Source organism: Dipteris shenzhenensis, chromosome 29 (genome assembly GCF_047967505.1).
Source record: "Dipteris shenzhenensis isolate YYH24624 ecotype China chromosome 29, Dip_SZ_1.0, whole genome shotgun sequence".
Taxonomy (NCBI): domain Eukaryota; kingdom Viridiplantae; phylum Streptophyta; class Polypodiopsida; order Gleicheniales; family Dipteridaceae; genus Dipteris; species Dipteris shenzhenensis.
Genome location: NC_141624.1, coordinates 35,488,728 through 35,503,020, shown reverse-complemented (window position 1 = coordinate 35,503,020; position 14,293 = coordinate 35,488,728). Strand labels below are relative to the sequence as shown.

At 42.0% G+C, this 14,293-nt stretch overlaps 1 protein-coding gene across 1 annotated transcript; it reads left to right on the top strand.

Annotated features, from left to right (window-relative positions):
* Nucleotides 1-2,391: 2,391 nt before the first annotated feature.
* Nucleotides 2,392-8,917, top strand: LOC147882762 (pentatricopeptide repeat-containing protein At1g06140, mitochondrial-like). Its single transcript, XM_087400496.1, has 10 exons — nucleotides 2,392-2,490; nucleotides 2,623-3,032; nucleotides 3,222-3,327; nucleotides 3,478-3,508; nucleotides 3,731-3,907; nucleotides 3,968-4,138; nucleotides 4,229-4,357; nucleotides 4,457-5,069; nucleotides 8,343-8,440; nucleotides 8,649-8,917. The coding sequence occupies exons 1-10, from the start codon at nucleotides 2,392-2,394 to the stop codon at nucleotides 8,915-8,917; spliced, it is 2,103 nt and encodes a 700-aa protein (XP_087256622.1).
* The last annotated feature ends 5,376 nt before the right edge of the window (nucleotides 8,918-14,293 follow it).

Here is a 14,293-nt window from a genome sequence, read left to right as displayed (position 1 = left end):
AAAAGAGGTTATGTTTTATTATTAATGCTAGTGTTTTCGAGGGGGTTGACAAAACATAGCAGTTTAATATTTTATTTAAATATTCATTTAAAACCAGCACATCTATGCTAAGGCAATTGTAAAGGAATATTTTCAAGTATCTTGTCCTAGAAAATAGTTGCCATACCAATTCTTACCACTACTTGGATTCGAACAAAAAATGTTTGGGACTAGACTATTTATCTAAGTGCATATTTAATGTGGACTATGTCTAGAAGAAACTTTTCCCAAAATTAGGGAGTTTTTTAGGGGATGTCAACTACTACGAAATTTTAAAAACTTGCAACATTGTTCTTCATATGTCATCTAATTATTGTATATAGGCCAACTCACTTGTCACCATCCCACCAAGATATAAGTTATAATTTAACAAAACTTGAGTGAGGTAGACAAGTTTTAGAAGTGTCCTATAGTCGTTATTACTTTCATAACATTAAGGATATAGTTTTAAAAATCCCATCAACCCTAGAGGATGCACATCATGTTAACAAATCGAATGAGCTCTAATAGAGAGCCCAATATCTTAGAAAACAAAATTTTCATGACATTACCCGTTGTATCTTTAATGTAATCACAAGCGAAGGTCCTATTTTCCTTAGAAAATTAGAACAAGCTTACTAGTATGGGTAGATCAGACATATGTCTAGTTCTTGACTAATGGAACTATTATGAATGCAAAGTTACTTAGGTATCTCTAGTTGTAGTTAACAAATCAAATCTTAAATTAAACAAAAGATTAACGTATTTATTAAAGTCAAGATAAGTTCAAGGATACCCAAAGTCAAGTCCCCTCCAATTAGAATCATTACTAGCAAAATCCAACTCCTCATATTCATATCTAGTGGTTCCAAAATTGCCAATAAAAAGTATGTGTGTCATACCAATTCTTCCTTTTCCAAAATTGTCTACTGACCGGATGATATCCCACCTTGAGCATGTTTTCCTAGCAAGGTAGTGGAACCCTTATGACCCTTCATGGCTAATTCACAGCCCGTTAACAACCAATTTTAAAACAACTTTTGCAATGTTGTAGTTTGGTTACTAGTCACATACGTATGTATGTAAATGGATCATTCGTGCAGACCAGTGTTCAGAGAAAACCTGCAAACTCTATACAATCAACCTGCAACATTTTCATTTTCACCTATAAAAATATTTTCTTAATTTTGTAAAATTTGCAATTTAGCTATATTTCAGCTAAAAAATATGCCTGTGATGGGTAATTCAAAATTTTGAAACCCCAAAGCAAGTTTTGTGATTTGTTAGCACTGCCTTCCAGGTAGCGCTCTAGTTACATTTTTGTTAAAAAGTGTCCCACACACTTTGTTGCCAAGTGGCCCCCTTCTATTTTGGTTCTCTCTCTCTCTCACACACCCTCACTCACTCACACACACTTTCTTTTTTTAGGAATTCTCTCTCTCTCTCTCTCTCTCTCTCTCTCTCTCTCTCTCTCTCACTCACTCACTCACACACACACACATACACATAGAGACTTTGCAAATCTATTTGCATTTGCAAGCGGTTGCATCGTCCATTCATCTTGACAGTCGTTTGCATCTGGTAGAACTGAAGGCAGTGCTCACAAGTACTTGTACTCACTTGTTATCCTATCAACATATACCATAAAAATATAATAATACTCCAACGCTCCATTAAAACTTAAAACATTGAAATAATGAAGGCACTGCTGTCGAGCACATCAAGTGCTGTCTTGTTCAGAAACATTTCTCTGCAGACCATCAATCTGTAATATATAATATATAATATATAATGTGGTTTGCAATCTGTAATATATAATATAATATATAAGGTGTGTGTAAATGCAGTGCAATTAGAACTAGTTCTAAAAGAGAGAGAATTAGAACTAGTGTTGGGCACTCCTCATCCCGATGACAGGACGCAATTAGAACTAGTTTTACAAGAAGCAATTGCAAATTAATCTTTTCAAGGACACCGAGATGGAAGGTCTCCTCCCCCTGTACTTTGCAACTCCTCAGAGGGCTACATAATGTGGAGTCATCGTCAACAGCACCCTGATTCTCTGATCTGAAATCTTTGGTGGAGCCGACCCACCTCCACAAATTTGACTTCCGGTACCACCTCGTCCACCGACACCCTTATTGCAATAGGTTTCCGTCGTGGTCATGCTTCGTAGGTAGGTTAAGGACAGATCGCTTACGGCAATGTTTCCACAAAATTATTTGCACAGTCACAGCTGTAGAAATACTAGTTTGACGAGTCAATATGAGTGTTAGACCCAAGGGCTGTACACAAAATGACCATGGATAACGGCTCGTTCAATCGAGATTGGGTTAAGGACATTTTCGATACAAGGAGGCCGAAAGTAAAAGAATGAACAGGGCCATAGCATCTACTGGTCAGGTCCCGTCCAACTGTGAAGACCATGGCTTAGTGGAGGGTGTCAGGGCCAGCGTTAGGTCTGGAATACAGGTAAACTTACCTAAAGCACGACAATGGAGGGACAATAGTGGTTGTAAGATACTGAGTTTGGAGGAGGGACTCACTTCTTTAGAACAAATGCCGCAGTTGCCGTCAGTGGAGAATTTTATATGTATCTTGCAGAAGTGCAGAAAAGAGAAAAATCTAGCCTATGCCAAGCGCTTGTATGCCTACATGTGCAAAAGTAGAGTGGAAGCCCATGATTCTCTTGGGAACTACCTTGTCCCAATGCTGGTGGAATGTGGAAGCATAAACCATGCCCTGCAGGTTTTCAACAAATTGGATCATCCGAATGAGTATTCTTGGACTTCTCTCATCACAGGCTATATTGAATGCGGGGATTGCCAGCACGCTTTCAACCTTTACCACCAAATGCAAGAAGATTGCATACATCCTAGCAAGCATACGTTTGTGGCGCTACTGAAGGCTTGCACTAGGCTGAAAGGTATAGCAAGAGGCCAAGAAATACACGGCCAAATTGCTAGGATTGGTTTGGAACGGGATGAGTGTCTTGGCACCACCTTGGTCGATATGTATGCAAAATGGGGCTTGCTAGCAAAAGCACAGGAAGTGTTTGACAAGCTTCCAGTTCGAGATGTGGTCTCCTGGAGTGCTCTGATCGCTGGATATGCTCAAAAGGGGCTTGGTGAGGAAGCGCTGACCTGTTTTCAACAGATGCAATTGGAGGGAGTGTCTCCAGATACTGTGACGTTTGTTTGCAGTTTGAAAGCTTGTACCAGCATAGGAGTCATAGGCAAGGGCGAAGAAATACATGCAGTGATTGCTAGGAAACGATTGGAAAGGGATCCTTTTATTGGCAACACCTTGGTCGATATGTATGCCAAATGTGGCTCGCTTGCAAAAGCACAGGAAGTGTTTGCCAAGCTTCCAGTTCAAACTGTAGTCTCTTGGAATGCACTAATTGCAGGGTATGCCAAACACGGGCTTGGTGAGGAAGCAATGAACTGTTTTGAGCAGATGCAACTGGAAGGGGTATCTCCAGATGCTGGTACGTTTGTCTGCAGCTTAAAAGCTTGTAGTATCGTAGGAGCCATACACAAGGGCCAAGAAATACATGAGGAGATTGCTAGAAAGGGGTTGGAAAGTGATTTTTTTCTTGGCGCTACCTTGGTTGGTATGTATGCCACATATGGCTGGCTTCTAAAAGCACGTGAAGTATTTGACAAGCTTCCAGTTCAAGATGTAGTTTCTTGGAGTGCACTAATTGCAGGGTATGCCCAACATGGGTTTGGTGAGGAAGGGCTGAAGTGTTTTAGACAGATGCAACTGAAGGGGGTGTCTCCAGATGCTGTCACGTTTGTTTCGAGCTTGAAAGCTTGTGCCAGCGTAGGAGCCCTAGAAATGGGTCGAGCAATACATGTTGAAATTTTCAGAAAGGGATTTGAAGGTGATCCTTTTGTTGGCAACACCTTGGTGGATATGTATGCCAAGTGTGGTTCGCTTGCAGAGGCACAGGAAATGTTTGACAATCTTCCAATTCGAGATGTAGTCGTATGGAGTGCACTAATCACAGGATATGCCGAACATGGGCTTGCTGAGGAAGCCCTGAACTGTTTTGAACAGATGCAACAGGAGGGTGTGTCTCCGAATGCTGTCACATTTGCTTGCTGCTTGACAGGTTGTGGGAATGCTGGTGCCATAGACAAGGGCCAACAAATATATGCTGAGATTGCCAGAAAGGGGTTGGAAAGGGATTCTTTTATCGCAGCCACCTTGGTCGATATGTATGCCAAATGTGGCTCCCTTGCAGAAGCTCAGGAAGTGTTTACCACTGTTTTGGTTCCAGATATCGTCTCTTGGAATGCACTCATTGCAGGATATGCCCAACAGGGGCTTGGTGGGGAAGCGCTGAAATGTTTCGAACAGATGCAACTGGAGGGGGTGTCTCCAGATGCTGTCACTCTTGTTTGCAGCTTGAAAGCATGTGGTAGTGTAGGAGCCATAGAGAAGGGCCAACAAATACATGCGGAGATTGCCACAAAGGGGTTGGAAAGTGATCCTTTTCTTGGCAACACCTTGGTTGATATGTATGCCAATTGTGGCTGGCTTGCAAAAGCACAAGAAGTATTTGACAAGCTTCCAGTTCGAGATGTAGTCTCTTGGAGTGCATTAATTTCAGGGTATGCCCAAGTAGGAGAAAGTGAAATCGTTTTTCATATGCTTGAGAGCATGACAGGAGAAGACATAAAGCCGGATGAGGTCACATTCCTTGGTGCCCTGACTGTCTGTAATCATGCAGGTCTAGTGGATAAAGGCCAGAAGTACTTTGAAGTGATGAGCAAAGAGTATTGCATCAATCCAACTATTGAGCACTACACATGTATGGTGGATCTTCTTGGTCGTGTGGGCCAAGTAGACGAGGCTGTAGCAATGGTGGAGAAGATGCCTTGCCGTCCTGGTCTTGTGGAGTGGCATGCAGTGTTGGGTGCTTGTTGCAAACAGGGTAATGTGGAGCTTGGAAGACGGGCCTTTGAAAACGCGGTGCGATTGGATGAAAAGGATGCTGCAGCATATGTCTTGATGTCCAACATCTATGCAGATGCTGACATGTAGGAGAAGAAGATTGAGGAAATGAGAGTGAAAGAAGCATAGCCAAGATGGAGTTGAACTTAAGGGAATCGTACATAATTGACCTAGGGGATATAAGACTCTCAAACCTAGCACGTAAACGCAAAGCTAGAATCCCTTTGCGCTGTGTCTTATCGATAATGCAATCCTACTGACACGTCTTAGCACTCCTGAAACCTCTGATCTGCAAAACAAACACGCACAACATGAGAACTGAGCAGGCTGCTCATCACCCAACCATGACATCTACGGGATGTGATCCCGAATCAGGAGATGTCCCCTCCGAGCCACGAGATGAGCTACGAGCACGAACTCCCAATCAGATCCAAACCAGCCTGGTGTCCCATACCACCAGGTGGCGCTGTGAAGCCTGGGATCTGCCACTGGGCCTTGGGCTACGCTAAGATGCAAGCGCACGTCCGCGACTCAATCCAGGATCAGGCCTAGCACCTAGGAACGAAACTTGCTCCCATCGGCACACCGAGAACTGAACCCAGTCAATACAAGGAACTTTGAACCATACAAGTAGTGTCTCCAAACCTTAAGAGCATACACTACAGCATAAAGTTCCTTCTCGAGTGTGGGCCAATGATATTGGGTGTCGTCTAGCTTCTTACTCTCGAAAGCTACAGGTCTGCCCTCTTGGAACAAAGCTGTCCCAATCGCATAATCACTCGCATCGGCCTCTAAAACATAAGGGCGGGTAGGATCGGGTAATGTAAGAACGGGTGCTTCCTTGATAGAAAACTTCAAGGTTTCAAAAGCCTTGTTCAATGCATCATTCCAAGAGATCGGCTGGATAGATCTGCGTCCACGACCTTTCAATATGTTTGTCAGGGGTGCCGTGATATGTGAATAATCACGCACAGACTTCCGTAGAAATACCGTAAATCCTAGGAAAGAATGAAGTTGTTTCACAGTTTGAGGAATAGGCCATTCTAAAACCTTCTGGATACGATCCAGATCAATGCTAATACCTTCAGAAGAAATCTTGTGTCTTAAGTAAATGATCTCCTTCATAAAGAAGTCACATTTACTCATCTTGGCATAGAGCTTATGTTGTCTTAGAATAACTAAGACAATCCGGAGGTGTCCTATGTGATCTTCAAGCGTTCGACTATATGCCAAGATGTCATCTAAGAACACTACAACAAATTTGCCCAGATAATCCCGAAACAAATCGTTCATCATCTGCTGAAAGGTGGTAGGAGCATTGGTCAAACCAAAAGGTAATACAAGAAACTCGTAATGACCATACCTAGTTTAGAATGCGGTTCTATCTATGTGTTTAGCATAGATACGGATTTGGTGATAACCCGTACGCAAATCAATCTTAGTGAAATACTTCGCTCCGGCCAAACGGTCTATCAAATCATCGGAACGAGGTAGAGGGTACCGATTCTTAATTGTCACTTTATTTAATCGTTTATAATCTATACACATTCTCCATGTAGAATCTTTCTTCTTTCTTAAGAGGACAAGTGCACCCCAAGGTGATTTACTTGGGCGTATAAGGTAATCCTGTAGCTGGGTAGCTAACTCATCCTCCTCTAGCTGGCTCATCCTATAAGGTGGTACACTAATAGGTTGAGCCCCTGGGACTAAGTCTATGCAATGATCTACTGCCCGTTCTGGAGGTAAACCTTCCGGCAGTTGAGCAGGGAATACATCCTTAAGACTATCTAACAACATTCTCAATTCACGGTGTTCAAACACACTTAAATCATTCTTGTTAATTACAGAGACAACAAATGAAGAAAGCGGAATCAAAACACACTGATAGACATCATAATGAGAAGTGTTTAATATATTCTGAAGCTGCATCGTAGATACAATAGGTCCCTGAGAAGAGGGAATTTTATCACATTGAATACAAAATTGGGTGTCCTTATCTACAAAAGAAAGTGTATGCTCCGTCCATCCAATCTGAATATTGTGGGTTTTAAACCACTCTATTCCGATTAACAAGTCTACATGCTCTAGGTGCATAACATAACACGTGAGAGCCCCTGTGTAAGCTTGAATCCGGATAGGAAGCGCTTCAACCTTGCGATCCCAAAACTACTTCCCAGCTGGAAGCTGCACCTCATAGGTGTGATCGCTAGGTATTGTGGACAGCCCCATCTTCTGCACAAATTTGTAATTAACAAAGTTGTGAGAGCTGCCCGGATCAAAGAGAATGTGAACCTGTTGGTCCATAACTTCTCCATAAACTCAGAAAAGATCATGGAAACCAAACAACGAAGTATTGAAAGTGCAATTACAAGAAAGTGGGCAGGTAATGACATTTACAGAAATACCTGTCATCGAAACGTGGTTCGCTTTCTTGGATTTGGTATCTGGACCCACCTGGAGCTTCGGTCCAAGCACTAACTTTTGATTCTTGCGCTTTGGACATTCATTCTTGGTGTGGCCCCGCTCCTCGCAATAGAAGCAACGTCCTTCCTTCTTTAGCTTCAATGTGTGAAGGAAACGGGCTCGACCATTCTTTGCCTGAGTCAAGTTTTTCTTGGAGGCGTTGTCCGTAGACTTCGTCTCCCCAGTACCAAACGTAGGCTGAAAGAACTTTTGTTTGTTCTTTCCACTTGTGTCGGAAACTGTAGTTGCTTTTGCACCGGCCATTGTATCATCATAAATACGTGCGTAATTCATGGCCTCTTGCAACGTTGTACATTTGTTGTTCTTGATTTGCAACTTGTACGAATTTGGCAAACCATCCACAAAGAAACCTAACAAGGTCACTGGATCCATCTCTGTGGCCCTGGTCTGCAGATCCCGAAACCTTTGAAGATAAACTTCAAATGACAAGTTCAGCTTTGACATATCGAGGGCTTTAAGCTTGCCAACGATATCATAATCGTCCTCCTTCTTCAGGAACTCCTTCCTGAAGACCCCTTCGAAATCTATCCATGTATCCGGCTTAGGTTGGAGTTCCTTCCACCATAGCAACGCCTTTCCTGACATGAAATCGGCTGCAAGCTGTATTTTCTTTTCATCTAGGTAGGGGTGGAACTGGAAGTGTACCTGCCACTTGTGTAACCAAGTGTCAACCACCTCCTTAGTTCGAGACTTTTGATCTCCCGGAAAAGGGTCTAGAGTTATGTTCGGGCCTAGCACTGAAGCCATGGCATCCACATGCATGAGTGCCTGCACAGTGCTAGCCAAAAGGGTGAGAGTCGCCTGAATCCCTTGGAGTTGCTGTGTCAACCCCGTTTGATTCGCATTAACCTGCTCGAATTTTCCATCCAGAGCAGTGGTGAATTCACTGAAGGCCTTCTTTGGAATCAGATCGTCATAAAGACCCTGGTCTTCCTCTCCCACAAGAGTGTAATCCAAACCCTGATCTCCCATGGTGAACTCAGGATTTGCAGAATTAGACATATCTAAAATCTGATTTGAATGAATATAAACTGAGAGAAATAACTGAGGGAATCGAAGCTGAAAGGAGAGTGGAGCAGAGAAGAATCGTCCCAAGAGATGCTGACGAAAGAAGATGCTGGAAACTGGCGAGCAGCGGGTGCAATAAACCCGGAGTCTTCCTCTTGCTGAATTCGCTGCAGGCTGTAGTGTACGGAATTCTGCAACAATCCTTACTGTACGGAATCCCCCTTCTGGCTGTACAATTGACGCAAACAGTACGGATGCTGACGTGGACTGTACGGTTGCTGACGCAATCTGTACGGATGCTGACGCAGTCCGTACGGTTGCTGACGCAAGTGTACGGCAGCTGGCGTGGGTTGTATGGCAGCCTGATGCGGATGTACGGAATCCTGATGGCGCAATCAACAACGATAGGCAAGGTGGGCTTCTCGCACAAAGCTATGGCTGAGCTTGAGACCTTGCCAAGCTATATAGGAAATAGGGTGGCTAATCTAGGAAGCCCTGCTTCCTAGGAAAGCTCACCCTCCCAACTTTGGAGGGTGGTGCTTTTTCGAAAAAAGCATCACCTCCCACTGAGTAGCCGCACCCTATTCTAGCCCCTTGCGGATCACCCTGCCCTGGCCGAAACTCCTTCCAGCCATGGCGCACCACACAACCCCATGCCTCTGCGTTCTCTACCCCCACGCAGTCCTGACCAGCCACGATCTGCACGCCTGCCACTCAGCTCCTCTATCGCCTCTCCTACCTGCACCTTCGCTCTCTCCCAGCGACGCTCATCCCTCTCTTACCTAAGCCCTTCAGCAAATTCGAATCACTCTCTCTCTTTCTCCTACCTTTTCCCTACATCCTGACCACTCCAGATAACCCATGAACCAACTAGAATTTGCAGCAGCAAATTTCAAATTTTAGGGCATACCTGGAGGAAGAAATCGTCTAAGTATTCACATCAGAAATTCCTACCTCAGGAGCTGGCTCTGATACCAACTGACACGTCCCAGCACTCCTAAAACCCTCTGATCTGCAAAACAAACATGCACAATGTGAGAACTGAGCAGGCTGCTCACCACCCAACCATGACATCTACGGGATGTGATCTCGAATCAGGAGATGTCCCCTCCGAGCCACGAGCTGAGCTACTGGCACAAACTCCCAATCAGATCCAAACCAACCTGGTGTCCCATACCACCAGGTGATGCTGTGAAGCCTGGGATCTGCCACTGGACCTTGGGCTACGCTAAGATGCAGGCGCGCATCCGCGACTCAATCCAGGATCAGACCTAGCACCTGGGAACCAAACTTGCTCCCATAGGCACACCGAGAACTGAACCCCTGGGCCCCTTATATGGACTCGGGCACCAAGCGCCAAAAATAGCGAAGACCTCTAACTGGTTCATACCCTTGCCACTCAACCCGAGAATCAAGCCTGCCTAGCTCTAAGCCTCCCCAGGCTACCTGAGCTAGTCTTGTGTACCTAGTACAAGTCAGATACCAATCCATGCACATGACACCTACCAAACTACAAATTTATCCCTGGATAAAGCCATCAGCTAAAGCTTTTGAAACAAAATTAAAAAGACATCTAATAAAAGATGATAGTGAAAGAACACATTTCATATGATCATCTACCAGACTGAAAGAAACGAGATACAATGGTTTTTTCAGTCTATGAAAGACTGGAAAGTCTATGAGACTGAAAAAAATGAGATAAAATGGGAACCCATACCCAAGGCCAGTTTTTGGTACACGAAAATAAAAGCATTGCATTGTCGTTTGTGAGTTGCGAAAGCTAATCTCCATATCATTGGGGCTTGATGGCCATGTGTCGCTGATCAGGGCATGCCAAGAAATCTTTGAGTGGGTCAAAATTGAGTGGGACGACTAGATTTCAGAGTGACAGGATCGATGCAATGTTCACAAAAAACTTGGGTTTAGTGTCGTGTGAATTGAAGAATTTCGATTTTGACATGAAGAAAAAAAATGAGAGGTCACAGAAACCTGCAAAACAAATTGTGCGAAAACCATTAAATATTTTTAAGCTCTTTGATCTATCTTGTATCCTCAAGTTGTAAGTTCTATTGACTTTGAGGATGACACTCGGCAAATTTGCAGAGGGTTAGTAATATGGCAAACCCTCTTAGAACCGTTGGGTAACTAAAGTTCGAGAGGCTTGAGTTTCTATCTTCTTCTTGTTCTTATTGTTGTTGTTGTCCTTCTCTCTCTCACCTTCCAGGGCAGGCCTTTTGAATGTATTCAACTTGATGATGACATGAAGAAAAATAAATAAATTGTGTTCCAAATTGCTATTTATGGAGATAAAAAATGCCTTTAAATAGCTGAATGCCCCCCAAAAAAACAAGGTGAATACTAATAGTATTCAATGGGCCTGCCCAAAGTGAGGTAAATTGAGTGAGTGATCGAGAGGCAAAGGAAACCATTATCATGTAAACAATTGAGGGTCTAGACTAATAGGCAAATTTTATCTTAAATTTTCGTGTAAACAATTGAGTGATCTCACCAATAGGCATACTTTGTTCCATATGAAAGGTTTGTTATGTTGTTATTTGCCCAAATATGGTCTATAGTCAATCCATATATAGTCGTTGGTGAACTTATTAATTGATTCATATGGATTTCCTTCATAAATTCTTGTAGCTTTGTTAGGTGAGGTGTTTGTTTGTGGAAGTCTATGTTAAAGTCTCCAATGATGTAAGTGACATTATTTAGGCTATGTGTTATACAATTCTGTCAAGCATTGAAGAATGTTTTTTTGTTTTTTATATTGGATGTTTGTAGACATTGTATATTTGTATTTTTAGGTTATCTAATGTTACGAAAGTTGTAAGTAAGCACTTAGCTCCGTCTTTTAATTTGTAATGGCTTTGTATTAGTTTAATTTTGTTGTAGTATGTTGGTATTCGAAATCCGTCTTCCCTATAAACATGTCCAAATCCATGTAGTCGCAATATATTATTGTTTGTTGCATGTGTTTCTTGAAAGCAAATTATGTTCGTTGCCATGATGCTGTTGGTTACTAATATGTTTTCCTTGTGCTTTGCAAATGATATTGTGTTTGATGATTGAATATTTAGTTCGTCTTGTGCAAATGTTTGCCAATCAATTTGTTGAAATTGCCATGCTGATTATTCTTGTAGCTTGTCTATTTCTTGCAGTACCTGTGTGTCGACTTTGATGTGTTTTTGTTCAATTTTTGTTAGTAAGTATAAGTTACTTGGGTCACGTATTCTTGACAGTGTAGTATATACCAAGCCATGTGTTTGTATATGTGTTGGGTCAAATGCAAGTTGATCTAATGTTAGTCCTTGTGATCAGTGGATTGTTCTTGCAGACGCTGGTTGGATTGGAAATTGCATTCTTGTTATAGTGTTTAGTTGGTTTTTCTCGACTTGGAATTCTCGTTGGATTTGTGTGATGGGTGTCCATGTTTTTGGTGTGTAGGTGTCGTAAACGCCTTTGTTTTTGTAACGTGTTCTTTTCCTTGTTTTTGGATCTGAGAATAGTATCCACACAAGAGGCTTGGTTTTCGTGTTCATATATTCCTTAAATCATCCATCTGCTCCATTCACCATTCCATCTAAGACATCTAAGTTACCTGAGCAAATTTCCACAATCATTCCTTCTTTCAGCTGTAGTTGGGTGTGAAGCCCTCCTGTGCACTTGGGATCACTTGGTATTTTTATTGTTTTACTGAATGTATTATGCCTTTTGTCTATTGCTTTTATCAAATGAGCCTCTCCTTTGAGTATGTTAAAAACTTCGGCGTTGTGGTTGTCTTTTATTGCCAATGTGTAAAATAAGTGTGGAGTGTGCTCTTTGTTTTTTGGTTTGCGATGGTATTTCTCGTTTATGGTTATGAGGTCTTGTGTTGTTTGCTTGTTGCCAACTCGTATTCTATTTAAGATTTCAATGTATTCTTTATGTTGTTGTCTCATTGGTTCACTGAGCTCGTAATACTTGATGTTTTCTTTCCAAATGGTGTTTGCAAGTACCATGTCCCCCGCTTTTTCTGAGAAAATCCAAGTATCTAATTATGCATACAGGCTTGCTAATGTTTGCAGCTTGTTAGGGGACAAACCTGTGTATTTTGTTAGAAGTAGTGGCAGATGAAGGGCGGAGTGAATTGTGGACCCACCAATGTTGTATGCAGCCTTGCCTGTGTATGCTAGAAGGAGCGCCTTGGGCTTGTCTATGTCATTTGTTTGCTTGTATGCGTAGTGATAAAGCAGTATCTGTACTAGAAGTAGTAGCATGTACGTCTTTCCTGTCCCTACATTTTCGGAGAGAAATAATTTGATTTGTTTTTCTGGATTTTCTCTTTTTTTCAGGGTGATTTCATCAGCCAATAAGCATTGCTGGTGATTTAATTTTTGGTATAGTTCATGGTACTCTGTGTTTTCCATTATTTCGTATGTTTTGGGCATTGTTTTGCTAGTGCTTTTTTCCTTCTGAGGAAAGTGCATGTCCAATGCTGGATCATATTGTTGTGGTGCATGTTGCAGTTCTATTAAGGATGATGATGTTTCTGATTGCACAGTCTCGTTGCTTTTATCGCTCAGTGGCACTATGGTTTGAGTGAACTTGCCTTTGTTGCTTTTAATCAGATGTTAGAACTCAAGTTTGAAGGAATCATTCGCACATCTATCAGTTCTGGTGGACTAAGGAGGTCCTAAAACTTCTATATCGCTCATCATTTACACTTCGATGGTGTTTACAAACAGATCGATTTGCTAAAACGTTTTTTAATCTGTGTGTTGGACCCAGTGATTGGGACCATGGTTTTTAAAGCCGTTTTTTCCATTGCATTTTGGAGGCCCAAAAACCCCTACTTGTCAGTTCTTGCATGATCCAGTGGAGATTTAGAGAAGTTCTGTCTCTTTGAGACGTCGAATCATCTTCTTTTTTCTCTTTGTCAAAAAATCATTTAAAGGTTCAATTTCAAGTCAATTGTAAGGGTTGACTAGCTTTAACTCCATCAGCAACCAGCAACGGATAAGATTTTGGAGTTGGGGCAGAAAGGAGAAATGTGCAGATTGCATTAGTGAGTCCGGATATGCAGTAATGTTCATTTTTTGATACATCTCATGATTTATTTGATAGCATCGGTCATTCCTATAAGACCATGATTTTGGGCATATCTTATGCAAATCACTCTGGTTACAGTTTGAGCCATGTGCACTCATTCATGGTTTGCATTGTGTCATAATGGATGCTTTATAGGACATTTGGATGCATTGCAGTCCTTGTTGGATGCCTTGATAGGCCTAGATTACCTTGTGGGATGCTATTTTGATTGACGCTTTGCACATGGATGTTATTTTATGCTGACGGACAACTTCGACGCATTGCAGTTCATGCATTGATAGTGCTATGCTCTCTTGGATGAGACATTATTGATGCTTATGCCCATGGACGATGTTTATGCTTGAGGCATTTGGCTCTTATTGGCATTGGGTTTGCCATTGTTTTATCACTGCAGGTTGACATTTTCTTTCGGGCCAAATTTGATCATATGGATGCATAGTATATGCACATGGGTTAGTTGCATTTTTTGATGCTTTGATCCTTTGAGCCTTTAAGCTTTTTTGTGATATTATCCTCCATTGTGGCAAACATATTTGGGTGAATCTGGTATTTGGTGTGATTATTTCTTGTAGGCACTAGCATTTGGGAATTTGGCTTATTTGCATCAAGGCATCCTCTTCTATGTCTGAAAAGGAGTTTTTCAGCATTAAAAAGTTTGATGGGACAAACATTTCTCTATGGAAAGAACAAATAAGGGATGTACTTATTCAAAAGAAGATATACT